At 57.4% G+C, this 27,972-nt stretch overlaps 2 protein-coding genes across 2 annotated transcripts in view; one reads left to right on the top strand and one right to left on the bottom strand.

Annotated features, from left to right (window-relative positions):
• UNK (unkempt family zinc finger) overlaps positions 1-19,179 on the top strand; it is a 23,449-nt gene extending 4,270 nt beyond the window's left edge. Inside the window, exons 2-17 of the mRNA XM_006762789.1 lie at positions 7,217-7,426; positions 7,776-7,952; positions 8,095-8,225; positions 8,708-8,843; positions 9,268-9,385; positions 10,269-10,353; positions 10,874-11,016; positions 11,593-11,793; positions 12,258-12,323; positions 12,768-12,942; positions 13,953-14,054; positions 14,197-14,385; positions 16,917-17,098; positions 17,612-17,869; positions 18,505-18,590; positions 19,125-19,179. Of these exons, the coding sequence (XP_006762852.1) occupies positions 7,217-7,426; positions 7,776-7,952; positions 8,095-8,225; positions 8,708-8,843; positions 9,268-9,385; positions 10,269-10,353; positions 10,874-11,016; positions 11,593-11,793; positions 12,258-12,323; positions 12,768-12,942; positions 13,953-14,054; positions 14,197-14,385; positions 16,917-17,098; positions 17,612-17,869; positions 18,505-18,590; positions 19,125-19,179 (2,314 nt within the window). The remainder of the gene's footprint in view (positions 1-7,216; positions 7,427-7,775; positions 7,953-8,094; positions 8,226-8,707; positions 8,844-9,267; positions 9,386-10,268; positions 10,354-10,873; positions 11,017-11,592; positions 11,794-12,257; positions 12,324-12,767; positions 12,943-13,952; positions 14,055-14,196; positions 14,386-16,916; positions 17,099-17,611; positions 17,870-18,504; positions 18,591-19,124) is intronic.
• Positions 19,180-21,509: 2,330 nt separating this feature from the next.
• The window catches only part of UNC13D (unc-13 homolog D (C. elegans)), a gene marked incomplete at its 5' end in the record, with an annotated part of 12,738 nt that continues 6,275 nt past the window's right edge, over positions 21,510-27,972 (bottom strand). Inside the window, 12 exon segments of the mRNA XM_015563302.1 lie at positions 21,510-21,817; positions 22,285-22,481; positions 22,936-23,059; positions 23,259-23,339; positions 23,342-23,423; positions 24,049-24,120; positions 24,199-24,304; positions 25,903-25,982; positions 26,821-26,889; positions 27,032-27,238; positions 27,337-27,435; positions 27,596-27,751. Of these exon segments, the coding sequence (XP_015418788.1) occupies positions 21,696-21,817; positions 22,285-22,481; positions 22,936-23,059; positions 23,259-23,339; positions 23,342-23,423; positions 24,049-24,120; positions 24,199-24,304; positions 25,903-25,982; positions 26,821-26,889; positions 27,032-27,238; positions 27,337-27,435; positions 27,596-27,751 (1,395 nt within the window).

The raw sequence follows: 27,972 nt of genomic DNA, 5'->3' as shown, positions 1-27,972 counted from the left end.
AAACTTTGGGTAAAATCAGTGCATATTGCAATAGATATAGGGGATATTTATGGGGTGATGGAAATGTTCTGGAATTGGTGAAGGTTGCACAACATGGTAAATATACTAAAAAGTACAATAATGTGCACTATAAAATGGTGACTTTTATGTTGTGTAAATTACATCTCAGTATTTTTAAGAAAGGGTTTTTTTTAAAAAATATATTTTATTGATTTTTTTACAGAGAGGAAGGGAGAGAGATAGAGAGTTAGAAACATCGATGAGAGAGAAACATCGATCAGCTGCCTCCTGCACATCTCCCACTGGGGATGTGCCCGCAACCCAGGCACATGCTCTCGACCGGAATCGAACCTGGGACCTTTCAGTCCGCAGGCCGACGCTCTATCCACTGAGCCAAACCGATTTCGGCTAAGAAAGGGTTTAAAAAAAAAATCAATGCATGTGAGTCCCTACTAGTAGAGAGGCCTTAGAGCACATGCCCTCAGGCCTGGCCGCAGCATTCAGTGTGTGCAAAGCTCCTTGGCGCCCTTTCCCCCCTCAGTGCCTTAGTCCTGGTGTATCCCTTCTAGTGAGTGCACTCGTAAGTCCTTGGAGATGCTTTTGAGATGAAAAGTGAACAGTCAAGTTTGAGACTCCTGGTTGTTGGTAGTTGTACTTTAAATTGTCTGAATTGGCCCCGTATTGACCAGCAATGCACTGGCCCTTTCCTCCCTTGGAAAGTAAAATTAACTTCCTCACTATAAAAAAATTGTCATAATTGCCTCTGAACTGACAGCCATTATAAGAAACAAGCGTATTTCTCCAGTGTCTTTGTAAAATGAATTGTGTTATTTCCTAGAGTGGGTGGGAGGTAGAAGAGAAGGTGGCTGTTCTGCTAGAATGTAATAGAGTCTAGTCTTCAGGTATTGTGATGATTGGTTTAATGTTCACATGGGCATTTAAGGACAGGCCATGTGTTTTGGGCATTTAAAATGATATCAGTAAAACAAAAAAAGAGTGGTTCCTCCCTTTCCTTATTCTTTATATCACAGTTTGCTTTTTGTATTCTTAAGTTGACGCGTTTGTTTCCTATTAGTACTTGAAACACCATATGGCCACCATGAGTTCTAACAGAATGACTTCTAACGAGGAGGGGGAAGGCCTGTGTTCCCACCTTCCTATGAAATTGTGGCCTATTGACAAAACTACCCCCTTAGTTCTAAAGAGTAGCTAAGCTTTTATTAATTTTGGTAAGAGCATTGCTGTATCTTTTTGATGTCACTTTTATTGCTAAGAGGTGCTAGGCATTTATTAGCCTGTCACCTTAAGGTTTGTCTAAATCAAATCTACCCAAACACAATATAAATTAGAAACCTGTACTTGTATTTTCTTATTAAAAAAAAATCCACACAGTTAAATTTTACTATTGAACTGCGAGTCCTTTATAATGAGTACATAAAGTGAATATTAAATAATCAGTGGAGTGTGTTAAAATTAACATTTCTGTGTTTATTTTTGGTGACTTATTTCATGGTATTGTAATTATGGCTGTCAGACCTCCCTGGCATGTTCTGAACGAAAAGTTGCCAGAGTCAGTTATGCTTATTTGCTGCTACTCTTGTTCTCCCTGTAGCTCAGGTAAGAAAAACGTGGTGAAGCCCTGCTGGTGCGGCTCATTTGGTTGAGTTGTGTCCGTGCACCGAGAGGTCCACAGTTCGATCCCAGCTCAGGGCACATACCTGGGTTGTGGGCTCAGTCCCCCAGGAAGAGGGTGTAGGACGTAGCCAATCGATGTTTCTCTCATCAGTGTTTCTCTCTCCCTCCCTCTATCTTTAAAACCAATAAAAATATTAAAAAAACAAAATAAAATAAGAGCCCTGACTCCAAGGCCAGGCTGTCTGGGTTGAAGCCCAGCTCTGTCACTTGGCTGTGGGACATTGGACACGTGACTCCCCTCTTAGTGTGTCACTTTCCGGAGGATATCAATAGTACCTGTCCCATGAAGCTACTAGAAGGATTAAGTGAGTTAATGTATGTAAAGAGCTTAAAACAGTGCTTGGCACTTAGCACCACGTAAGGACTGTCCCGGCCAGTAACGGAACGAGGCCCACGCTAACGCTCTCACTTGCATGCTGTCTCCCTCGGCAGCCGTGAGCAAACGCTTTCTTTGGCCACATGCACACTAGAGTAGGTTCTTAGGTCACAGGGCACGGGTGGGTCAGGGTTGTCTTCAGAGCACACGCCTCTCTCCGCATCCATCTTCACCTCAGTCCCCATTTTCCGTCGAGCCTCCATCCCGCTGCCTGTGTCTCACACAATGGATTTGTGCTGTGAACAGATCCGCTCTCCCAGGGCCAAAGACTATGTTGCACAGAAAACACGGTACAAAACAACACATCAATGCAGTTTAAATGTGATACTAACGTGTTCACCAGCTTGGAGGCTTTTCAGGCGTCTGTGACGGGAAAACTGAATCAAGTCAAGGTGTTCCCTAACAGGGAGCAGTGGACCAGGGTTTTCAGTGCTCCCCCCACTCTCCAGGCCAGTGGCGTCAGTGCTGCTTACAGGAACTTTCCGCGGTTTTACCAGTTCTAGGATCCTTAGGGCCAGGGAACAGCAATAGAAAGAGGGATCCAGGGACACATAGGGCTAGTTTATCAACATTGCAGCGTTCATGACTCCTGAGTCCTCGGGGCCAGGACTTTCTCCGTGAGGAGTGGGTGAAGTCATTTTCCAGCGAGTGGCTCCCCGGCCCTAAAGCATTTGCTCCCCTAAGTGCCCATAGCACCGGTGGGTTCCTGTGTCTGTACCTATCCTGTGTTAGGGTAGTGTCGTTGTTACAGAGGTTCGTTCTGGCCTTAACCACAGCTGCTCTTTGGCTGAAAGCCAGTTACAGGATCAAAGCCTGCCTTAAAGGTGCAGACACACTGAGACATTCACTAGACGCGTATTTTATTTGCTTGCTTTTTCTGCCAGAGAGAATGTTAAACCAGGATCACTTCAGAAGATTTGGAAGCCAAATCTCTATAACTCTATAGCACTTTATCAAAATTGTCCAAATATTTGCCAAGCACCAGTTTTAGCTTTATTTGGCCTCGTTTTTTAAAAGTAATTTTTTGGCAACTTCCACTGGTATGGTTATTGTTACAAAATTATATCGTTTCTGAGTTATGTTTGATGTCAAAACAATGTGTGTCCTTACAAAAATGAATTTACAACTAGTAGCAATTTACCTAAAGCTCTTTAAAACAGAGAAAAGATTTTCAACAAATTTTAAGATATTTAAGATGTATGTATATTTATATATAATATATATGTTCCACACACACACTTGTGTAATTTAGTATTCTTAATCTACTAATCTGCTCTAATTCCCCTTGAAGTTAAAAGTATTCTTCTCAAACTTAAAAATGAAGCATCTCTGCTAAGCCATTAAGTGTGAACTCTATGACTAAATTTCTCTAGGAATATGTATGGGGGAGAGAAAGTAGCCAGTAGGGTTTATATGAATATGGACAATAGTAGATTATAGATAAGTGTCGCTTGAGGTTGTTATGAGGATTCCACAACATGCATTTACGAAGTTTAGGAAAATGTATGGTGTTTAAAGCGTACAGTTACTATATTGTTCACTAGCAGATAATCTGCAGAACATTTTTGACTGGTGTTAATAAGCCATTAAGATCAGTGCTGAGCTTCACTCCTGCTTGTGGATTTAACCATCATCAGTCAGTTCCTTGAATTTTTGTCAGAAATAGAAGCTGAATATTCTGACATGCCTTACTACACAATTGATGGCTTAGCAATGGTAAAGTTTTCTTGTAATTTTTTGAGTTCAGGGCTGATATTGAAATTTTTCTGAATGAGAAGAATCATTTTCAACTATTATTGAACAATGAATGGCTTTGGAAATTAGCTTTGCTGCAGATTCATAATGTTTTTAGTGAATTCACTACAAAATCACAAGGCAAATCATCACTTATATGCAAACTTTGTATTGCAGTAAAGCCACTTGGACAACTAATGTTTGACACGTACGTTGTCAAGCTGCCTAATACACTGAACTGTCAAAAGTTGCACCACAGGTGAGATCTCCATTTGTACACAAATTTACCACAGATGTGATTTCCAAACACAAATTACAGTTCTAGCAGGGATCTTGCATGTTGATGTGAATACAAAGGAAATCTCCATATTTCAGGATCCATTTACCTGTGTACTTAAGCAGTTTACACCAAGCCTTCAAAATGAAATATGTAAACTGTTATTACAGAATTAGCCTTAACAGATGAACATTTATAATTTTGATGAAAGGAACCTCAACCTGGCAAGTATGATCCCTCCCAAGTCCATTCTTATTAGTAGACCTGTATTACAAAAACATTGTAGCCAATTATTCTATTTTGAATATCATCAATAAAAAATTTGTGCTTTATTGTTTTCTCTCTTGTTATATAAGTACCTACTTAACATCCTCAATTTGATGTCTTGACCCTCTGAGTCTAAAATATAAAATACTTTACTATCTGGTCCCTCACAGAAGAAGTTTGCTGACCCTGCTCTAGAGATGACTTTGTTGGGTGGGGAGCAGGTCCTGGCAGCAGTGAGGCCAGGAAAGCATGTTCCAGAAGCAGCGGGAGCTGGATTCTCAATTCCAGCATCAGCTGCTCGGTCCCTGTTGCCTCCATGTACACGGTGTTGCCGCCGGCACCTCTGATGCCTTTCTGCTGATTCCGTGTGTTCACGTTCTCCCCGCACCCTCCCCAGAGAGGGACACACGTGATGAATCTGTTCGGTGAGACGGTTGGAATGGGATTTGAAGTTTAGATGGGAGTCGAGATGGTGGCTGAGCACTTGATTTAAGTGCTATAATTACTGACTTACTGCTATCCCTTCTGTGTCATCACTGTTGCTTTAGGAGGGCAAGTGATTACTTTTAGATGTCAAGTAGCTTGAATTTTGCTGTTTATTTATTAGAATTTCAGAAAATAAAGATACTCCAATAATGTTGAACATATTATTTGGTTTTTTTAAAAACTGGATTTGATTTTATAAGTTTTGAGAGAAAAGTATTAATAGTTTTGTAAAACAATTTAGCACGATGATACGTTATGATGCTATCTATATAAAAATACTGGGAAGAAATTTACCAAAAGGCTAGCATTATTAATGGTGGGATGAAGGGTGATTTTGCCCTTTAAGTGGGCATGTTACTTCCATAATAATCCTTTACGTGTACAAGTGAACCACTATTGGGATAGTTAATGTGATGTTTTGGGGAAGGAGTGAAAGCTGGTTTTGCTTTAAAGCCAGCCCCCGTGGGGCAAGCATGAAGGCACTGCTCCTCAGCCAAGTGAAGCAATGCCCAGTCGCTGTGTCCTCCAGGCTCTGTGGAGCCCTCTGCTGGCCAGAGTCATGGCTTTCCCTGGCAGATCTACCTCCTCAGGGCCTGAGCGGTTTCCGACTCATGGCCACAGTAGGCCTCTCAACGTGAAGCTGTAGTCCTTTCCCTTGAGTGCGCGGCTGTGTTCCTGGGAGATGGGAGTGAAGAATTCAGTCCTATGGCCCTGTGACCTCCCCAGATCTTGGAAGATGGAGGGGGTGGTGGGTGGTCTTCCCTCCTGGGTTAGACCCCTGGACCTCGTGGGTTTCCTGGGAGCTGGTTGAACTGAACAGTGAGGCTCAGCCTATTTAGTTTCTTCAGTCCTGTGCGTTCACACCTTTAAAATGGAAAGATGTGTCGGAGCTCAACGGGACTGTGCATTTCCACTGATCATTTCTGTTTCACTTCAATCCGTGAGAATACACGAGTGATTTCCACGTGGTTTTCTCCTGGCCTGTGGGCACTGCATTGCCCATTGGCACAAGGTGGAGAGGGTGGGGAAGGGGATTTTGGCTCCGAGGTGGTGGATGGTAAGTTCCATTCGTGACTTAAGCAGAAGGTTAGACGTTTCCTTCATCTCGTCAGAGTTGATTGAAAGTGGGCTCCCTGCTGCCTAGACTGGTCCTTGGGGCCTCCCCTCCTGAGCGGCTGGTAGCAGGACTGCCCGCCCTGTCTGCTGAGGCCCAGGCTTCCTGCGCTGCCATGCTGCCCACAGGGAGGAGGCCTGGCTTCAGGGTCAGTGCTCTGCCCTGGCGGCATTGTGAAACTGCCGCTGGTGTTCTGTGGACGTGGCCCTTTCTGAGACGCTTTTATTTCATGTTATAGTCGTTCAGCAAATGTCCCATGTCCTCCAGCTCCAGGTGTGGCTCCTTCCACACTCCCTTCTGCCCCTTCTAGAAGCATCCTCCTCCTCCCTGTCATCCAGTGCTCTCTATGGAGTATTTGTAGCTGCTTTGTTAGGGCCTGAGGGAATGAGTACAGGCTGCACCACCTGCCGTGGGGGAGGGGCGGCAAATCTAGGAAAGCCTCCACCTGGACCCGCAGAGTGAACAGATGGCTGGACGGATGCTTTGTCAGGGGGAGGGGGACCTGGGGCCCTTCACCGGGTGGCGCATGGGCGAGGGGCTTTGGGGATGTCTTGGCTGTTACCTGCAGAGCGAAGGAGAGAGGTGAAGGTTGGGAGGAAGCCAGAAGGCCAGACAGAGCCCCCAGGGGCAGGACAGTCAGGATGTAAACACCCTGGCTGCAGGTACACGTTTGGGGGATGAGCGGTCGGCCACAGGCGAGGCTGAGAGAGGTTTTCTTCAGATGCTGCTAACCGAACTCCTGCCCAAACACTCCCCTGGGCGGGGCTGGGAAATGCCTCCGGGACGAGGTAGGTAGACAGGACAGTAGGACTGAGTCAGTAATTGAGAGGATGCTGTGACCTGGGCTCTCAGCTCCCAACAGCAGCCTCCCTGGCCATCAGCCTGGAGCCCAGGCTGCTCCTGGGATTGGGGGCTAATTGGCAGGCACATCTGGGCAGCAGAGAACCCCGCAGGGCGTCTGCGGGAGGCTCCTCACGCTCTGGTTTGCAGCCTTTGATGGGAAACCAGGAGCCTTCGCTGGTCACCACGGCAGACAGCTGGCTGCCGAGGGCCCTGAGGTGCCTGGTGCCCACCCTTCAGGCTGGCTTGGGACCTGGGCATCGGGAGAGATCCGCAGGCTGAGGTCCAGCCTTTGCTCTGGGCCCTCTGGTGCCCCCTTGACACTGGCACCCAGAGCAGAGCCTCAGGGGACATGTGGCCAGCTTCTTGCTGGGCGACCAGAGGCTTCATTCTCCTCCCTGGCCCACCCCATGGGCTGTCTCTGCAGGTACCTGAAGGAGTTCCGCACGGAGCAGTGCCCGCTCTTTGTGCAACACAAATGCACGCAGCATCGGCCCTACACCTGCTTCCACTGGCACTTCGTGAACCAGCGCCGCCGCCGGTCCATCCGCCGTCGGGACGGCACCTTCAACTATAGCCCCGACGTCTACTGCACCAAGTACGACGAGGCCACGGGCCTCTGCCCGGAGGGCGACGAGTGAGTGTCTGGACCCGCCCTCAGAAGTGCCCCCCGCCTCCTGGGCCAGAGGTCCTTGGCCAGGCAGAGTCTGAGCAGCCAGCTGCTTTGGGGGGCACTGTTGCAGCCTGGCCCGGCTTCCTGTGGCCTGGACCCGGGGGAGGCCCCTCTCCTTTTCCCACTTGCGGGAAACCCTACACGGGCCTTTCTCCTGCTCAGCCCAAGGGCCACATCAGAAGGGAGGTGGCTCTCACCAGTGCCCGGCCGCTCAGAGCCCAGCACATCCTGAGATAGATACATGGACGGACCACCTTCATTCAGCTGCAGGGGCCACAGCTGAGTGACCCCCTCCCCCTTTTCCATGTTTTAGATGCCCCTTCCTGCACCGGACCACAGGGGACACTGAGCGCAGGTACCACCTGCGTTACTACAAAACTGGAATCTGCATCCACGAGACGGACTCCAAAGGCAACTGCACCAAAAACGGCCTGCACTGCGCTTTTGCCCACGGGCCCCATGACCTCCGCTCCCCTGTCTACGACATCAGGTGGGCTGGACGCCATGCTGGGGTGATGGCTGTGGGCCGGGGTGGGGGCCTGGCTGCTCGCACGGTGAGTACCACAGGTGGATCGCAGGACTGGCACTCTGGTGCCTCCCCCTCATGCCCCTCCCTTCTTCTCCCCTCCCAGGGAGCTCCAGGCCATGGAGGCCTTGCAGAACGGCCAGGCCCCCGTGGAGGGCAGCATCGAGGGTCAGTCCGCTGGGGCTGCAAGCCACGCCATGATAGAGAAGATCCTCAGTGAAGAGCCGCGCTGGCAAGGTAACGGTGGCCCACAGATGCCAGGCCCCCCACCAGCCTGTCGGCACCCTGCTCCTGCCCGAAGGACCGGCTCACCACCACCTCCGCAGGGGGGCGTCCCCCCTCACCCCCTTACTTCCAGCCAACAGCCCCAGGGGCACTTCTGGGGAGTTTCCCCAGACATGCCTTGGTCTGCTCCCATCATCCCAGGTGCACCCCACATTTCTCCGGGGCTTTCACACATGCGTACTTGTGCGTGTATACAATACATGTGTTCGTGAACCGCCCACGGGTGCCCTATTACCCTGTGAGCATTATGTCCAGTGAGGACAGCATCCTCCTGACGTCTGGCCTGGCTTATCTCAGCCTCCACTTTGGCCCTTGAAAAGGTGGCCCTGCTCCTACCTCTCTCAGGAGCCTCAGCTCCTAGACCCTTCCAGTGGCTTCTCCTTTCCCTTTCCCTTCCCCCACCCCCCGCCTGACCCCGCCTCTGGCCCGTGCAGAGACCGCGTACGTGCTGGGGAACTATAAGACGGAGCCGTGCAAGAAGCCACCGCGGCTGTGCCGCCAGGGTTATGCCTGCCCCTACTACCACAACAGCAAGGACCGGCGGCGGAGCCCCCGGAAGCACAAATACAGGTTCTTTCCCAGGCAGGGCCGCCAGGGAGGGAGGGTGGCGGGGATGGGGTCCAGCAGGGCGGCTTCCACTGTCCTCCCGGAGTCAGGGCGGCCCAGGGACAAGGGGCTGGTCAGGATAGCAGGACGGGAGCCCCCTGGGTCCTCCCAGCATGAAAGGAGGATCTGGGGTCCGACCCTCTGAGGCCCCTTCAGCTCTAATCCAGAGGGGTGTCTGTAGGGCTGAGCCATGATGGAGAAAGTGTGGTGGCTGCGGCGTGGCTGTCCTTGGGCCCCATAGTGCTCAGTGGGAGGAGCTGGGTGACGGGCAGAACTGGGCAGAGCAGCAGGGCCCGCTTCTGGGTCCGGGGCAGGGATCTAGTTGGCATCCCTCACATCCTGATCTCTCCCTCTGGCATCCGTGTGCCCCACCCTCTCACTGGACCAGGTCGTCTCCATGTCCAAACGTGAAACACGGGGATGAGTGGGGAGACCCAGGCAAGTGCGAGAACGGAGACGCCTGCCAGTACTGCCACACCCGCACGGAGCAGCAGTTCCACCCGGAGGTGGGCCTGGGGCGGGTGGCCTCACACAGCCTCCTGGGGAAGCAAGGCAGAGCCCACCCTGACTCCATCCTGGAAGAGGGAATAGAGCCACAGGCTCCCCAACCAGCAGTGCCTAAAGGGGCCCTGCCCCTTCATTCAGCGACTTCCCTTGTTCTGAGCCCCACTCACCAAGCGGCCCTCTGCTCCCAGGCTGTTCCCTAGGCCTGACAGAGAGAGCACAGCGCCCTGGCCATGCTGGGTTTTGCACCATGCGTGGTGCTTATAATCCAGGTAAAAAATAAAGCCCTGAACAGTTGTGTTCCAGACCAGAGCCTGTGAGTCTGCGTACCAGCAGCCTCCCAGGCATAGCTCCCCAGCCCCTGGCCCATGGCCTGGCCTGGAGCCATATCAGTGTGCGGGGTCTTGTGTAGGTACATCGAGGCACATGCTGTCCCTTCCCCTGGTTCCGTGGAGCACAGCGCACCCTGAGAGAGAGAGACAGACAGACCACCTTATGGGCCACAGGCAGCAGGGTGGGAAGTTCGGCCCAGCATAGGTCCCAGCCCAGGATGCCCTGGGTGAGCAGGTGCTACCTGCGATCTTGGCTCCCTCAGTGCCCAGGGGCACATTCGGGGGCACAAACCAGCCCTGGCCAGGACCCTGAGTGGGGAGCAGCATGGGAAGAGCCCTGTGAGGGTGGGTCAGGGCTGGTTTGATCCCAGGAGGGCGGGTGCCCTCGGCATGGGGTGGCAGTGTCTGCTTCAGGAGTTTGAGTAGGAAGCTGGCAGGGAGACACCTGGGGAAGCGAAACGGGAAGGAGAAGGAGATGGCCGTCTAACTGCCAGGCCGTGGGCACCCGCCTGCGTCTGCCACGCCTGACCGCCTGCCTGTGCTGTCCCTGCAGATCTATAAGTCCACCAAGTGCAACGACATGCAGCAGGCGGGCAGCTGTCCCCGCGGACCTTTCTGCGCCTTCGCCCACGTAGAACGTAAGCTGCCCCCTTGTCCCGAGGCAGTGTCCTCGCCCCGCGCCCCTCCTCCCCCTGCGCAGGCTCAGGCAGGGTGACAACCTCCAGGCAGGTCCCAGCAGTCACCCCGTGCCACGTGCGTGGCAGACATCACTAGCTGAACGTGGCTCTCTGCCCTGCTGAGCCCTCCCTGCTGAGAGCAGGGCTGTCCCTCAAAATGCCACGCTGCTCCCTTAGGTCCGATTCGTGGCTCAGGCTCTAGAGTCCTGCAGTCGGGGCGCAAGTCCCCACTCTTCGGTCCCCAATTTTGTCACCTTGGTCGTCTTACCTGCCTCCCTGAGCCTCAGTTTTCTTATCCATGAAATGGAGACTGTGGTCTTGTCTTCATTGTGAAGACTCGCCGTGAATACAACTTGCACACGATAATTGGTAGAGATAAGGTGGAAGCCTTCCCTTTAGGTGGAGGGATGCAGGGTCCTGGGATGGAGACCCAGGTGCTGTCTGGCCCAGAGCCTGCCGACACCGGCCCCGTGTCTTGCAGAGCCGGCCCTCAGTGATGAGCTGCAGCCTTCCTCCGCTGTGTCCAGCCCCACGCAGCCGGGTCCCGTCCTGTACATGCCATCTGCTGCCGGAGACTCGGTGCCCGTGAGCCCCTCCAGTCCACATGCCCCTGACCTCAGCACTGTACGTGCCTGTCCAGGGGATGGGTGGGCACCTGCCTCTCATGTCCCTCACCCCTCTCAGCCTGGGCTTGGGGAGGAGGCCTTGGGCTTCTCCCCCCCCTTTTTTAATGTATATTTTTATTGATTTCAGAGAGGAAGGGAAAGGGAGAGAGAAACAACAGTGATGAGAGAGAATCATTGATCGGCTGCCTCCTGCACGCCCCCCACTGGAGATTGAGCCCACACCCCAGGCCTGTGCCCTGACGGGGAATCGAACCATCACCTCCTGGTTCAGAGGTTGACGCTCACCCACTGAGCCATGCCAGTCGGGCTGGGCTTCTTCCCTTTCTGCCCCGGAGTTATTTTCTCTGTCAGAAGTGGGTGGGGGGTGGGGCTTAGTGTCCCCAGAGCCTGCATTAGTCAGCCCAGGTAGTGCTGGTAGAGGGGACAGAGCCTTCTGTCACTGCGCTCCCCACACACACACACAGTTCCCGCATCAGGTTCTGGGTCTCCTGGGTGGGCTGCTGCCCGTTGGCAGGTGGAGGGCAGGCCGTGCCCTGGCCTGCATTTTGCCCACCAGCCCGCTCCCTTCCTGCAGCTCCTCTGTAGAAACAGCAGCCTGGGCAGCCCGTCTAACCTCTGCGGCTCCCCCCCGGGCTCCGTGAGGAAACCCCCAAACCTGGAGGGCATTGTCTTCCCTGGGGAGTCCGGCCTGGCCCCTGGCAGCTATAAGAAGGCTCCTGGCTTCGAGAGGGAAGACCAGGTGGGAGCCGAGTTCCTGAAGAATTTTAAATGCCAGGTAAGGGGTGAGGGGCGGCCCGGTGAGGTTAGCCTTCTGCTCCAAGGAGCAGCTTGACCCGCAGCTAGGAAGCCCCCTCCTCAGCCCCCTCCTCAGCCTCCAAGGCTGAGCAGAGTGAGGAAGGCCGGCCCTTTTTACAGATGAAGATGGGAAGGCTAGAGAAGCTGTCACAGAGCTTTAATGGGGGCACCCCACAGCCGGCCTTTCCCCTGCCCTGTGCTGCCTGATGGGGCCGCCCCTCACTGGGCTTCTCTGACGCTAGGAGTCCCCGGGAAGAGAGGCACAGCCCCTGGTTCCCGGGCGAGGGAAGGAGTAGGCATGAGGGAGAGCCAGGGGCATGCGCGTGAAGGGGGAGTGCAGGTGGCTGTCCCTGCAGCCTCAGTGAGCCATGGCAGGTGGGTGATGCCTGGGCTCAGAGGCCTCCACAGCACCATGTTCATCTCCCGCTCTCTGACCTTCCTCAGGCCAAGTTAAAACCCCACTCCCTAGAGCCCAGAAGTCAAGAGCAGCCTCTGCTTCAGCCCAAACAGGTACCAAACTCTCAGCCCCCTTCTGGCACCTGCTGTGGCCAGCCAGGCCCACAGCCCCAGGAGGCTACAGAGAGCGGGGGGCATGCTTTCCCCCCAAGTTGAGGGCAGGATTAAGGTGGGGCACCAGCCCCAATCCAGACAGGGTGGGTCAGGCCCTAGAGCCCCTCACCTCCTAGTCACTCATCAGTCAGTCAAAAAGTACTTATTGAGTGTCTACACTGCCAGGCACTGGACTCACTTCTCCGTTCCCCTATGCAAGAATGTAGGGGTGAGTGGCCCTGTAACCTCCAACCTTCCAACTAGGTGTTGAGTGGGTGGGGCCCCATCTGGGCGTGGGGGCAACCAGACTAGGGCTGATGCCCCATTTCCTTCTGCCCCACCCAGCGCCTGGCCGGCGCCTCCTGGGTGGGCATCTCATTGCCTCTCCTTACTCTCTCGTTGCAGGACATGCTGGGCATCCTCCCCGTGGGCAGCCCCCTGACCTCAAGCATCTCTTCTAGTATCACCTCCAGCCTGGCAGCTACTCCCCCTAGCCCCGCGGGCACCAGCAGCATCCCTGGCATGAATGCAAACGCTCTGCCCTTCTACCCCACCAGTGACACGGTAGAGTCGGTCATAGGTAATTAGGCCATTTCTGTTGCCAAGTCCAGGCCTGGATCTGGACCCAGAGGCACGAGGTCTCTGGAGTGAGACTCGGGCTTTAGACATCTGACTGGGGTTGGAGGGCAGGCACTCTGGCCTTTGAGCTAAAGAGGAGATGGGCCCTGACAGGTTTGGCTCAGTGGATAGAGCGTCGGCCTGCGGACTGAAGGGTCCCGGGTTCGATTCCGGTCAAGGGCATGTACCTGGGTTGCGGGCACATCCCCAGTAGGGAGTGTGCAGGAGGCGGCTGATTGATGTTTCTCATCGATGTTTCTAACTCTATCCCTCTCCCTCTCTGTAAAAAATCAATTATATATATATAAAAAAGAAGAGATGGACCCAAGGTGTAGGGCCAGGGCCAGCCCTTAGAGCACAGCCGCCTCTTCCCTGGGCGCCCACTCCCTCGCAGCGGGTTTCCTTGTGCAGTGAACAGCTGCACAGCGGCCTCGGGGTCCCCGGCCATCGAAGCTACGGCTCTTCCCCGTCAGCATCACGGATGGGTGCCCCTTTGTGCCAGGCCCTAGTGTAGAGACGGGGGTTCCAGACCCGAGGACATCAAGGAGGGACACTGCCCCTCCCTTGGGCCAGTCAGCAGAGGGCAGGGCACATCTGTCGCGCACCTCCTATGCTTTAGCCCCTGAAGGCCCAGCGACGAGCCTGCCCTCAGCAGCTCAGAGATGAGCGTGTGAACCCTAACATCAGGAGGCAGGAACCGACCCTCCCGGGGGGTCCAGGAAGGCTTCAGAAAGGAGACCATGGAGCTGGACTTGCTAGGCAGACAGCGTCGGGGCTCGTGTGACAGGAGCAGCCCAGCCCCAGGCAGAGGCTCAGGAGAGGACGGTCCAGTGGGACTGGAGCGTGAAGATGAGGCGGGGGCAGGAGATGAGGTGGTCAAGGGCAGGTGGGTTCAAGCGGCGAGGCCTGGAGCTTGGGGATTGTGTGCCCAGGGAGACTGGGAGGCTCAGACCCTGATCGCTCTGCTCCTAGAGTCTGCCCTGGATGACCTGGACCTCAACGAGTTTGGGGTGGCCGCCCTGGAGAAGACTTTCGATAGCAGCACCGTGCCCCACCCGGGCATCACCACCATCGGTACTGGGCTGCGGTGGGCAGGGTGGCCGGAGGGCTCCAGGGGTCCATCTGGCCCAGGGTGGGTGGATGGAGCAGTGCCCTACTTGGCATGGCCCCGCATGGCTTCCCTCCCTCACCCGGCCCCTCCCGGCCTCTCTTGCAGGCGGCAGCTTGCTGCAGAGCTCGGCGCCGGTGAACATCCCGGGCTCCTTGGGCAGTTCCGCCTCCTTCCACTCAGCATCCCCGTCCCCTCCCGTCAGCCTCTCCTCACATTTCCTGCAGCAGCCCCAGGGCCACCTGAGCCAGTCGGAAAACACATTTCTGGGGACCTCAGCCTCACATGGATCTTTGGGTAAGAAGTGGCGCACTGAGACCTGGGACAGGAACTGGGCTTTGGGAACGTGCCTTTGGCCTCTGCGTCCAGGGCTGGAGCCAGTGCAGAGGGGAGGTTAGAGCCGGGCTCTGGGCTGGGAGGTGAGTCAGGCTCCTGTCCCGTGCCTCCCTTCGCTGTGTGATCCTGGACAGGTGACACAGTCTCTCGGCCTTAGTTTCTCCCGCTGTAAAATGGCTATAGTGGCAGCACCCACCTCATACGGTGGTTGTGAGGCACAGGCCAGGGCGCACTGAGAAGCAGCTCAGAGCCGCCAGGGCCTGGTCTGTCCTCATGTCAGTGTGGCGGTTCTGTCCAGGCGCCCGGGCTCCGGAGGCAGGCTCACAGCCGCCTGTCCCAAGAGGCCAAGGGAGCGGTCTGACCGGCTCAGGCCTGGCTCAGCGCGGCCTTCCTGGCAGGAAGAGGCACCAGGGAGACCCTGCTCCAGGCCCGAAGGCCTTTGGCTGGACTGGGGGTTCTGGAGGGCAGGGCCAGGCGTAGTGGTTGGAGGTGCGTGCAGACCTGCGGCTCCGCTACCTGCCACGTGTAGGAACGCGAATATTCACCAAGGTAACAGCCAAACCAGTGACAAGCAGGGACCAACCTGCTGCCTCTTCATAAACAGAAGCTGCTACTCCCCCCCCCGCCCCCCAGCTCCTCGGGCTCAGAAACCCCCTCCCCAGAGGGTGCTGGCACCTGCGCACCCGGCTCCGGGCTCTGACCGTGTTTGGGACCTTCCCTCATCTCACTGCAGAGGTCAGGGCGGCGCAGTGATGTCTTAGCACCTTTTCCGTTTGTTTGATTTTTCAGTTAGTTCACTTTCAGTGTTACTTTGTACGGGTCTCAGGCGTACAGCATAGTGGCTGACAGTCAGACCCTTTCCAAGGGGGCCCCCGTTTCCCGCCGGCTCCGTGCCGTGATCCCGGTCTCACTGACCGTGCCCTGCGCTGTGCTGTGCCTCCCCGAGCACCTGCGGTTAGACGGTGTCTGTTCTGTGTTGACACTTCAGCCTCCTATTTGTCTGACTTGTCCCCTGTTCTGAAGGCCAGCAGCTCTGCACACTGGCCACACATCCCTTCCTTCCCCCGGCGGTCACTGGGCAGTTTCATAGGTACAGTGTGAGCTGCACTGTCCCTGCCGGCCTGGCGCCGTGGCCCTGGGGGAGGCAGGGGACAGACATGAGGTCATACTTAGAGCAGTTGTGCGGAGTCAGAGGACTTGGGCTGGGATTCAGAATAAGAGGAACCGCACCTAGAGGTCAGGAGGGCCCTCTGGGGGAGGAGGTGGGGAGGGGGAAGGGTATAGGGGAGATGAATGGTGATGGAAAAAATTAAATAAATAAAAAATTTAAAAAGAGGGCCCCCTTTGAGGAGTGGCTGCTCTCGGAGAGAGCCGGGGCGAGGCGGGGCAGCGCTTGCTGCTGGATGTGTGTTGCTGCAGTGATCTGGTCCCCGCCTTGGGCAGGCAGGCGGGCTCTGAGCCCGTTCACATGGCGGGGTCTCCACACAGGACACGCCGTCACGTTGCGGGTGCACTGGTGTTGCTTGGAGGACACTGTCTTAAATCCATTTGGTTCCAGAAAATCCTGGCTGGATTAGTGGGAAAGGAGGCAGGAAAGGAGTCCCTAGAACAGACGTGGGCAAACTACGGCCCGCGGGCCGGATCCGGCCCGTTTGAAATGAATAAAACTAAAAAAAGAAAGACCGTACCCTTTTATGTAATGATGTTTACTTTGAATTTATATTAGTTCACACAAACACTCCATCCATGCTTTTGTTCCGGCCCTCCGGTCCAGTTTAAGAACCCATTGTGGCCCTCGAGTCAAAAAGTTTGCCCACCCCTGGGCCAGAACAATGGGGGCAGGATGAGGCTAGAGGTGGCTGTGGGTCCTGCTCTGGGGGCTAGGGCTGCCCGGGGGCCCCGAGCAGGGCACACAGTGTCAGCCAATGTCTGGGGGACAGGTGAGTGGATGAGGGGCGTGAGTGGGTGAGGAGCGTGAGTGGGCGAGGGGTGTGAGTGGGCGCGGGGCGTGAGTGGGCCGCCTGGCAGACAGGAAAGGAGGCCATGGGAGTCGAGCAGCCTGTGTCCTGGCCTCCTTACTGCCATAAAGCGGGGTGGCCCTGGGCTCTGGCTCTTCCTGCTCCGCAGCTCTGCTGTCATCGGAGGCCTGGCCTGTCTTTCCCCAACGCCCCTCCCAGCCCTCACCCGGGCGCGTGAAGGCGCCCCCCGTGCAGCCTGAGTCGCCACTACAGATGAGCACCTCATAGGCTGCTCTCCGTGCAGCGCTCCCTGGGCCGTCACCCCATCCTGTAGATGAGGATGAGACTCACATTTCAGTGGCAGCTGATAAGTAGCGGTTGGCATCACAGTAGGTCTAACTCAACCGCAGCACCTACAGGTCCCCACCAGACTCTCCAGCCTGGCACTGGCAGAGCCTGGCACCGAGGCCCCTGGGAGGCCTGGCAGGGCCGGGTGGGCCTCCAGAGCGCTGAACTTCCTCCCCTCCCTGGCAGGTCTGAACGGCATGAACAGCAGCATCTGGGAGCACTTTGCCTCTGGCAGCTTCTCCCCGGGTACATCCCCTGCCTTCCTGTCAGGACCCGGGGCTGCCGAGCTGGCCCGGCTTCGGCAGGAGCTCGAGGAAGCGAACGGTACCATCAAGCAGTGGGAGGAGTCCTGGAAGCAGGCCAAGCAGGTACGGGCCCCCACACCCACCCTCCCCACGGCCTGGTGGCATCCAGCTCGTGTCCCTCACACGGCACAGGGGGTGGGAGGCCGGGGTCCCCGGAGGACAGAGCGGAAACTTGGTGGTGGTCTCCTTCCCCCTGGCAGGAGCCCGGGTGGCTGGTGCCCAGACCCGGAGCTCTGAGCTGTTGACGTGGTCGGGTCCCAGCACCCCTTGGGCTATCCTAAGAAAGCCCTGACTCCGGGGCTCACGTCCAGGTTCCAGGTTCTGAGATGGGCCCTCTGTCCCGGGGCAGCTCTTCCGGGCCCAGCCCCCTTCCCTGCCCACGGAGGGTTTCCTGCAGGTCCTGAACCTCCCTTCTCTGCAGGCAGCGTCAGCTCCCTCCCTGCCCCCTCCCCAGGCAGCTGGCCCGGCTCCCCAGCAGGCCCCGCAGCCACAGTGGCTCATACCGGCTCCCAGCGCTCCGCTCCCAGGGACGGGGGCAGGGGCACCGTGACCAGGTGCTGCGTGTTTGGCCCACAGGCTTGTGATGCCTGGAAGAAGGAGGCAGAGGAGGCTGGTGAGCGGGCCAGTGCGGCGGGCGCCGAGTGTGAGTTGGCCCGGGAGCAGCGGGACGCGTTGGAGGTGCAGGTGCAGAAGCTGCGGGAGGAGCTAGAGCGGCTACACTCAGGGCCCGACCCGCAGGCCCTGCCCGCCTTCTCCGACCTGGAGGCCCTCTCGCTCTCCACCCTCTACTCCCTCCAAAAGCAGCTGCGGGCCCGCCTAGAGCAAGTGGACAAGGTCAGCCTAGGAGGTCAGGGAACACTGGGTGGGGGTATCTGAGGCCACAGCCAGTGTTTGGACGCTGGTGGGTCCTCACTGCTCCGGGGACGCCATCCTGGTGGAGGGGAGCTAGGAAGGGAATGCCACTCACTGGGGAGGGAGGAAGTAGGAAGTGGGTCCGCACCCACCCCAGCACTTTGAGGGCAGGCGCTGACCTAAGTCACATCCTGATGGCTTCTCTGAGCTCTGCACGAACCAGCAGACGTTCCAGAATGGGGAGGTCCCCAGGGCACCCTGGCTGCATCCTGTGGCGCACCGGGGATGGGGGAGGCTGGGGGTCCTGGAGAACAGCAGACACTCACAGGTGGCCATGCACCCTCAGGGCTGTCTGCCCTCTCCAGGCCCCATTGTCCTCGTTTGGGGACCTAGGGTCACTGCAAGATCAGTGCGAGGAAAAGCCCTGGCCCTCCCTCCCCCGGCTCCGACGCCCCCACTCGGCCCACAGCCCAAGCGGAAATCTGGAGTCTTGAGATGATGTGATCGGCCTGACCCTGACTTGTCAGCCGGGGCCTGCACACATGCCTCCTGAGCACTGAGCCTCCGTTTACTGACCCAAGGCCCGGCCAGTGACCACCATGTCCCTGTCCCCGCAGGCCGTGTTCCACATGCAGTCGGTGAAATGCCTTAAGTGTCAGGAGCAGAACCGTGCGGTGCTGCCGTGCCAACAATATACACATATGTATGTATGTATGTATGTATGTATGTATATGTATATGATTATGTATATGTATACATCTCCGTGCGTGTGCAGGTATGCGTGGGCGAACAGTGTGACAGTATCTGTGTGTATATCTGTGTGTAGATATAGACACACACTTTAAAACAGACTTACCAAGCACTTTTTAAAAGAAGAACTATTTTGCAGTCCTCCCCTGCCCACTCCCCCCTCCCCCTCCCTCTTCTCCCACCGCCTTCCGGCAGGGAGTCCGTTTGTCTCTTTTATATGCAGGACTAACTATTTTTAACTTTTCCTGGGGCCTGAGCAAGGGAGGTGGGAAGCTAGAAGGGGCCGAGGGGAGAGGAGAGGCCTTCAGGGCAGGCCCTGGTCCCCCACTTCCCAGGCCAGGGCCAGGGGCTTAGAGGCCCAGGCAGACCTGCTTTGGGCCTGAGGCCTGAGGGGAGTGCTGGGGTCCGGGCCAGCCTGGCTCCTGGGTTTACCACATGTGCATCGTTGGGGGCTGGCAGGCCCAAGTAGCCCCGCTCCCAACCCCAGGCCCTTGAAGCCCTCGAGGGTCAAGGCCTGGGAGTTGGACCCCTCAGGTTCCTGAGGCCGGGGATCTGCCTCAGTCCTCCCCGTCCCCTGAGCAGCCTCCCTGGCCCCAGGGCCACCTACCAGGCTGGCACTGCCCTCTCGCCACCCCCTGCTGCCTGCAGCTGTCCCCCATGGCTGCGGGCTGAGGACCAGGGGCCCGGGCCCTGCCCCCCTCCGCCAGGAGGGGCTCCGAATGCATTCCTTGGTGCTCTCTGAGTGCAGCTGACGGCCTGCCGCTTCGGCCGGACGCCGTGTGCATGTGTGTGCGTGCCTGTCCGATGTATAGTGTGTCTTAGCTTCCATTTTAAAATTGTTCTGTACAGACAGATGCAGCGGGTGGAGGGCGGAGTGGCGCAGGGCAGCCACCGCTGCCGGCGCTGGGTGTCCGGGGTGGGAGCAAGAACGCCGCGAGGCTCGGGCCCCAGCCCCCCTTGTGCTCAGCACGAAAGGGCTTTCAATGAATTAAGTGAAAACTTTCTTTTTTTACAAAAATGCAAAAATCAACAAAGCTCCAAACTTATTGGGAATAAAATATGAACTTGCAATGGTAGCTTGTTTGCATGGGGCAAGGGCAGTGCGGCCCCAGCTGAGGGCCCCTGGACGAAGGGTGGGCCAGCTCAGCTGTGCCTGTCAGGGCCCTGCCCCCACCTGGGCTGGGAGCTCTGCCCCGGCTGAGGAAACAGCTTGTACCCCCTTATCCCCCCCCACACACACACAGGCTGGGCGCCAGCAGAGGCCCAAGGGCTCCCTGGGCTCTGTGGTTGCTGTGGGGGCTCAGGGTCCTATGACTCTCCTCTTTAGGGCTCGATGGACAGCTGCCACTGGTTTGTTTCCCGAAGGACGCAGGGCCCTAGTGGTTTCTTGGAGGAACAACCAGGGCTTCTCATAAAAACGAAGAGAAAGCCAGGCCCAGAGATGTCCCGCCCTCACCCTGCCCCCTGAGGGCCGAGTCCCAGCCTCTGAGCCACTGCCTCCCTCCCCTGCCCTCAGCTGGCCCGGTAGGTGGGTGAGAAAACACAGCTGAGGGCTCCTCTCTGTGTGGCCTCAGAAGTTCAAAGCTGAAGAGGGCTGTGGAGCGATCTCAGACCTCCCCCACGTCACCCTGTGCAGGCTCAGAGGGTGAGGGACTTGACTAGGGTCACGCAGCTAGAATGACAACGGCCTCGGGCGCTGCCTCCCAGCACATAGGCCACTGCCCCCGGCAGGGCTGGGACCGCTCCTCGAAGCCCTGCCGTGCAGAGCAGCCGCCCAGCCCCAGCCTGTGCCGGGGAGGCTCCCCGCTCCCGGTGCTCCCCCTGGAGTTCCCGGCCCCTGTGCGGGGCAGGACCACAGAAATGGGTGGGCCTGGTAGTGTTCTGTTCAGAGCTCTTGGCCCAAATATCAGTGATACCAGCTGCCCCGCATCTGCTTCTGCATCAGTTACCCCACACTTACTCCCTACCTGTGACGTGGGAGGGAGGGGCAGCCCAAGGTGTCCTGCAGGCTGGGCGGGGGTTTGTATGACCTGACACCCGGGCCCCACTGTAGGCCAACAGCATGTTTTCTGAGGACGACGGATTGCGATTTTTTTATTTTTGCTAAGAACATTTTTAGGTGCCGGTACTGGCTCGGGGAGATGTCCTCAGTAGATATGGTTAGCCAAGCTGGCCTTTCGGCTTCCACCCTCCATGCCAGCCCCCCTGCCTGCCAGCTCTCTCCTGGCAGAGCCGGGTCCCTGGCTCCAGGCTCCTTAGCTTGGGTGTTGGCAGCCCCGTCAGGAGGGGACCTGGGCTCCTTCATTATGGCTACCCGCCCCCAGGGCACTTGTGCCCACAGCCCTGGCCCCAGTGAGTCTGAGTGGGGGGCTGAAGAGGCCCAAGGGAGCCTCCCCCACCCCCACACACACACAGTGGCTGGAATAGGTTTCGGGAGACAGATGGCTGAGTCCCTGCTTTGCCAGCACTTCCCAGAGGAGAAGGGCAGGAGATGCACAGCCACCTCCCCGCCCCTGGTGTGGGATTTGGCCGAGAATGCTGAGCTGGCCCCAGTGAGTCTGAGTGGGGGGCTGAAGAGGCCCAAGGGAGCCTCCCCCACCCCCACACACACACAGTGGCTGGAATAGGTTTCGGGAGACAGATGGCTGAGTCCCTGCTTTGCCAGCACTTCCCAGAGGAGAAGGGCAGGAGATGCACAGCCACCTCCCCGCCCCTGGTGTGGGATTTGGCCGAGAATGCTGAGCCAAGGCTGAGGCGGGGGGGGGGGGGGGGGGGGGAGGGAGCGCACTCCTATATGACAGGTATCCTTTTAGGAAGAGGAAAGTTGGACACAGACATACACAGATGGAAGATACTGTGAAAACACATATAAGTACTGCTGGTGGTGTCCCCAGCACCGTGGGTCCCGCTCTGGAAGGAGACCAGAGGGGTCTGCACTCGGCCTTCCAGCCTGGCAGAGCCCTTCTGAGTGTTAGGCCAGGCCGGAGGGCTGCACTGCGGTGGGGACAACCAGACCACCCACGAAAGCCTGTCCCTACCAGGGGCCCAACCTCCAGGGCTATCTCCCAGGCTGTGGGGCATGCTGGGAGGCCTGCTTGGCTCGCTGCCGCCGCAGCTTCACAAACGCCTGGGCCTCACGATCCCCCTTCCTGCTCTCAAGCAGCCGCAGGACTGGGTCCCCTGTGAAGAGAGGCATTTGGGGGTTAGGTTTGGGGGGTGGGGGGCAGTGCCTGGGTAGTGCAGGGGACAGCAGGCAACTGTTACCTTCTAATATGAGGACCTCAGGCTAGCTAACCTCTGCCTCAGTTTACTTGTCTATAAAATAGCAATAATAGTATCTGCCTCATTGGGTGGTGGTACGGGTTGAAAAAGTTAATAGTATATGTCAGGAAGTAGAGCTGGCCCATACGTGCACAAACGCGACCTCCTGTTAGCAAGATGGCCCCTCCCCAGGTAAATGTGACCTCCCCCCACCAGACAGTCCCTACACTTGGCCTGGCGTCAGTGACGCTGGCTTCTTGATAGACCCAGAGGCCTCAGCAACATCAGCCGCCACGCTGGCTCCAACGGCTTCACCTCGGGGGCCTCAGTCTGAGCCTTGACAGGCTGCCCCTCCCCTGCACCCCCAGCGCGGGGCTCAGGCCTACCGTTGGGCGTGGGGTAGGTGAGGGGCAGGCGCGTCTGCGGCACCTCCCCAGGCTCCTCAGTCCCGCGCAGGCCGTGCACCGAGCGCAGGGGCAGGAAGGCCTCCCCTTCCAGGTCGTCGGCCCCCAGCCTGTCGTGGTCCAGCACCGTGAGCAGGAGGCACGCCCCGTCCTTCTGGCACGGCTCAGCAGGCACCAGGCTGGGTGGGGGGCAGAGCGGGGCTCGGCTGCCCACCCCACACACTGCCACTCCACCCACCCCCACTCATGGGCTCGCCTCCTGGTCCGGAGGACAGGCCAGGACTGGGAGGGAGACACCCACCCTGGGGGGAGGGAGGGATTGCCAAGGCCACATGGTCTGATGCTCGGACTGGGCCGATGCTTTAAGTCAGGGGGCGTGTCCCGGGGCGGGGCCGCTGGTGTTGGGCAACAGAGGACTTTAGGTCTGGACCCTTCCCTGGAAGTGACAGGGGAGTCTCCCCCAGCAGCCCTGCCCCTCCCAGGGAGCAGGCTGGGGACGGATGCCAGCAAACCCTTGTCCCAGGTGCCCCTCCCACGGACCCAAACGAGGTCACCTCAGGGGAGCCCCTTGGGCCCAGTCAGCGGGAGCTGGTCCAGGGCTGGGGAAGCGTTGCGAGCGTGGGACCCACTCACAATTCAAAGGTCTCATCGAACAGCGGGTGCAGGTCCTTCTTGTGCTTCTGGGTCTCCCGGGGAGCCAGCTCGGGGAATTCGTGCCTGGGCTCCAAGGTCAGCTGGACAAAAGGGTCGCTGGAGCCTGGCAAGTGGCGGGGGCGGGGGTGGGTGGCTACAACGGCCAAGGATACCCCAGCCCCCTGTCCAGCCTCCACTCCCTGCGGCTGTGCCCTGCTCGGCAGCACTGCCCCCTCCCGGCCATCCGGGGGAAATGCACCCAGTGCTCCCGCTGGGCGAGCAGAGCCCCCGGGACCCGTGGCCAGCGGGCAGCCTGCACTCACCGTTGGCGTCCAGGGGCAGCAGGTTGGAGGCGCTGAGCAGCTCCACGCGCAGCTTCTTCCAGGTGGGGGGACCTCCCTCACCTGCTTCTCCAGGCGGCTGCTGAAGTACCTCCTGATGAGCTCGCGGCTGGAGGCCGCCTGCAGCTCCAAGTCCCTCTGCAGGTCCTGTGAACGGCCAGCCCAGAAGTCACCTGCACTGTCACCCTCCGCCTCGGCCCGGCGCTGCCCTCCGGGAGCTCGCGGCCCAGAGGGCGACGTTAATCTGACATGGAAAGCTCTGGGCGCCGGGACCGCAGGCCGGGACACACCCTCAGGATTGCCTGGCAGAGGGGCGAGCCACCCTAGCACCCCCTCCACATGCTCAGACCCTCACGCCCGGCTTAATGTTCTGCTGCTGCTGTTTCCTTTTTTTGGAAAATGAGGCCCATGGTCTTTTTGTTGTTTTGTTCATCCTCACCCCAGGAGATTTTCCCATTGATTTTTATAGAGAGTGGAAGAAAGGGAGAGACAGAGAGGGGTAAACATCCATGTGAGAGAGACACATCGATTGGTTGCCTCCTGCACGCACCGTGACCCGGGTCCAGGGATTGCAATCGAGGTACATGCCCTTGACCGGAATCGAACCCGGGATCCTTCAGTCTGAGGCTCTATCCACTGAGCCACACCAGCCAGGGCTAAACGGGCCCACGTTTTCATTTGGTGCTAGGTACTGTGGCTACGTGGCTCTCCTGGACACAGGTGAGCACAGGAGGGCTGGCTCCCCCACCCCAGACCCACCAAAGGCCCGTACCTTGAAGGTGGCCGTGTGCAGGGCCTCAGGCGGCAGGCCACAGCCCTCGGCATAGAAGCAGATCTCCAGGTTCTAGAGGATGAGCAGACACATCAGAGGTGACCCCGCGCACACACCAACAGGGAGATCACTGCATCACTGGGTTCTTACCTGCAGCGCAACCTTCAGCCTCCTAGAGGCCAGGGGGCAGCTCCTCTGGGCGTTGGCCACCTCCACCAGCACCGTGAGCGTGTGGGTCCAGAGCAGGGTCAAAAGGCTGGGTGAGGAGCCGCGGGATGCCAGACACAGGACAGAAAGACGAAGACGGGGAAGCAGAGATGCTTTTGAGAAAGGACCTCATGGGACCGAGGCCCATCCACAGCTCCTCCTCTCCTCACCCCCCACCTGCCTCACAGGTGAGACTGGGGCCAGGGCCCGGGCAGGGAGCTAGGGAGTGAGGGCTGGCCTCCTGAGGGCAGGGGGCGGGCAGTTGGGGGTTAGGGCAGCCGGACCCAACCTCGTGCAGAAGCCTCCTCAGGCTTATCAACCTCAACAAAAAAGGGGTGGGGAGGCTGCTCCCCATGACTGATCATGGGCCAAGGTGGCAGTGGCCAAAACGAATAGGATTTCAGCCCGCCGCATGGAGAAGCATCTGCTAGCTGTTGGGAGGAAAAAGTAGCAGCCAAGCCACAGGCCTAATAACCACCTGAAATAGCTGAACTCTCACGTGTGAAAGTGGAGCCAGGCAGTTAAGTACGAAAATCTGCAGTGGAGAGCGTGGAGGTTGACATTCAAAGTCGCTAACTTAGTCACACACTCGTGCACCAAACACTTCTAAGGGCTTTTGAGACAGTGGAGAGTAAAGCTCCTATCTCGGTGGAGATTAAATTCCATTTTAGGTGAAAATCAAAGCTCAAAACTGGCATTCTATGGCTTAAGAAATAACGAAGGTGGGCTTCTGGCCTAGCTGGTTTGGCTCAGTGGATAGAGCATCAGCCTGCAGACTGAAGGGTCCCAGGTTCGATTCTGGTCAGGGCACATGCCTGGGTTGCAGGCTCGATCCCCAGTGGAACATGCAGGGGCAGCCGATCAGTGCTTCAATGATTCTCTCTCATCATTGATTTTTTTTTTCTCTCTCTCCCTTCCTCTCTGAAATCAATATATATATATTGATTATATATATATATATATATATATATATATATATATATATATATATATATATATATATATATATATATATATATATATATATATATATATATATATATATATATATATATATATATATATATATATATATATATATTATATATATATAAAAATTTTTTAAAGAAGGTGCACTCTCGTGCCCCCACCCCCCATCACTAGGAGTGGAGCAGGGGGCAGGGCCTGTGGCCGCCTGGAGGATCTGGCACCATCACCATTGTCACTGTGCCTGCAGCTCATGACCCCTTCCTTTGTACAGGCTCTGCTCTCAGCACTTCAGTGACTCACTTAGTCCTTAATAGAGGCCAGAACTACGGTCATCTACACAGAAGACTATACAGCAATCCACTCGAGAGCATCCCCAGCAGCGGCGAAACTGAAGGCTGAATCCAGCTTGTCCAGACCCCACGCCCTCGGCCTCATCCCCCACTGCCCCTGAATCATGGGAGAGGAATGCCAGCTGCCCGTGACATTAGGGGGCAGCCTGCCAGGCCGGATGGCCCGGGGCTCATGGAGAAAGGACATCAAGAAGTGAGCTCCCTGTCCCTAGAGCAAGCACTAAAGCAGAGCTAGTGGCCTCCTCCCCTGGGAACGATGCGGAGGCAGGAAAGGGGGGCAGGTGGGGCAGGGGTGAGTGTGGGCGCCGGGGGCAGCGCTGCTACGGACCTGTTGAAGTTCTCCTGCACCAGGTTGGTGTTCATGTAGCAGAGCTCCACCTCCAGGAACTTCATCAGGGGCAGGATGGCCTGCGGAGAGGGGCAGGCAGCACGTCCAGCTCGGCCCATCCTGGTCCCACCCGGCCCTGCCCACCTTGCTGCTCCTCCCCCAGAAATGCTCTTGCTCCTTCCCTTGTTTCCTGCAGGTCTTGACTCCGCCGGCACCACTGAGTAAGGCCTTCCCAGGCCTCTCTGAAAACACAGCCTTCGACACGTCCCACTTCTCTTGTGTTTCATTTTTCTCTTTAGCACCTATTGGCTAACGCACCGTGTGCGTGTGTGCGTGTGTGTGTGTGTGCATATACACATATTCACACACACAGTATATTTAGTCACGGCAACAGCTCTAGTTACAGACACACTTGGTTCTGCTTTCCCCGCTCCCAGCAGAATGTAAGCTCCAGGAAGGCAGGGCTTTGGTCACGGCGCTCACTGCCCCATGTCCCCGTACCTAGGCAATGCCTGGACAGTGGGTGCCTGAATAATGATGGATTCGTGAGGAGCCTCCCAGCCATCGAAGGTAAGCCTTACTATCCCTGCTGGCAGATGAGGAGACGGGCAGCGGGCGGTGTGAATAGGGCAGCTGTGCGGGGAGGCAGCCGAGAAGGGTGCGCCAGGTCTGTTTGGCAGCGAAGTCCCAACCCTGCCCCATGGCCGCCTACACTCACCACGTGAGGAGAGCTCGGGGAATGTCCCGGGCCCTCCCCTTAGCACCCAAGGAAGCCCAGGAGGGGACGGTCCTTGCCCACGCTGGCCTGGGGGACTTCTCTCGGACACCCATGGCGTCCAGCCTCCTGCCCAACCTGTTCTCCTTCACAAACTTAGACCCATAGAGCTGGCAAAGGTCAGCGAGGGGGAGGCCACTCACATCCTCCGGCAGCACGGACGCCCTGACGCCCACCAGGCTGTGGATGTGCTTGGCAATGCCCGCCTCCAGCTGCGGACACAGAACAGCAGGGCGGAGGCCAGGGCCTGAGTTTAGGTTCGGGAAGGAGTGGGGGCTGGATACCAGCCTGCTGGGGGGGAGGCTCTAGGCTGAGGATGGGTGGGCCAGGGTCACCGTGGGTCGGACAAGGTACCTGCTCGGCCAGGGTGCGGACGCCTGTGCGGATCTCGTGGCTGAGCCCCGCCAGCGCGCTCTGCAGCTGGGCGTGCAGCGTGTTCTGCAGCTGCTCCTGCTCCAGCACAGCCCCTACCCGCTGCTCCAGCGCCTCCCATGCCAGCTGGGTAGGTAGCCTGCCGATCACCAGCCGCAGCTGCTCCATGTCATTCACCACCACGCACAGCTGCGGGCAGTAGGGCACAGGGATGCAGAGCTTCCTGAATAGGGGCAGGTGGGCAGTCTCTACCCGATCCCAGCCCAACCCTTAGCTCTGGTCCTTACCATATTGGCTGCCAGGCCCTGGTCCTTCTGGCCGGCAGCGAGCTCACGAGCCCGGGCCTTTATCAGGCTGCAGTACACCAGGGCCAGCCGACAGGTGTCCTGGGGTGAGGAGGGGGTGGTCCATGGGGGGGCACCCAGGAGGGGCAAATGGCGAACGCACAGGAATCTCAAGGACTGGGGATGCAGGCCCTGGAGAACCAGGGTGGGCGGGAATGAGGCTGCCTTAGAAGGCGGGAAGGCCTCGGGGAAGATGCCGCACCTCCACGAACTTGACCGTGATCATGAAGGCCTCCTCTGGGTCGGGCCAGTCCAGCTGCTGGGCAGTGTGGCCGATCTGAGCAAAGCAGGTGGACAGATCCACAGCCGAGGTGCTGTGCTTGATCAGCTCACCCAGGGGCACCAGCTGGGAGACGGGGAACAGTCAGAAAGGAGATCCGTGCCCTCCTCCCTCCTCCCTTCCACAGCATTCCTTGCTTTTACCATCGGCAAACAGAGCTGAGCAGGGGGCTACAGGGGAACAAGCAAGGCTCCACCCAGACTCCCTCCCCGCAACCCCACCATCCCTCCAAACCCCCACTGTCCCCACCCCCCACTGCCCTCACCAGCCCCACTCCTACCCCCCTACCACGCCCACCG

This window comes from Myotis davidii, unplaced genomic scaffold (genome assembly GCF_000327345.1).
Source record: "Myotis davidii unplaced genomic scaffold, ASM32734v1 scaffold539, whole genome shotgun sequence".
In the NCBI taxonomy this organism is placed as follows: Eukaryota; Metazoa; Chordata; class Mammalia; order Chiroptera; family Vespertilionidae; genus Myotis; species Myotis davidii.
This window is presented reverse-complemented; position numbering and strand designations above follow the sequence as displayed.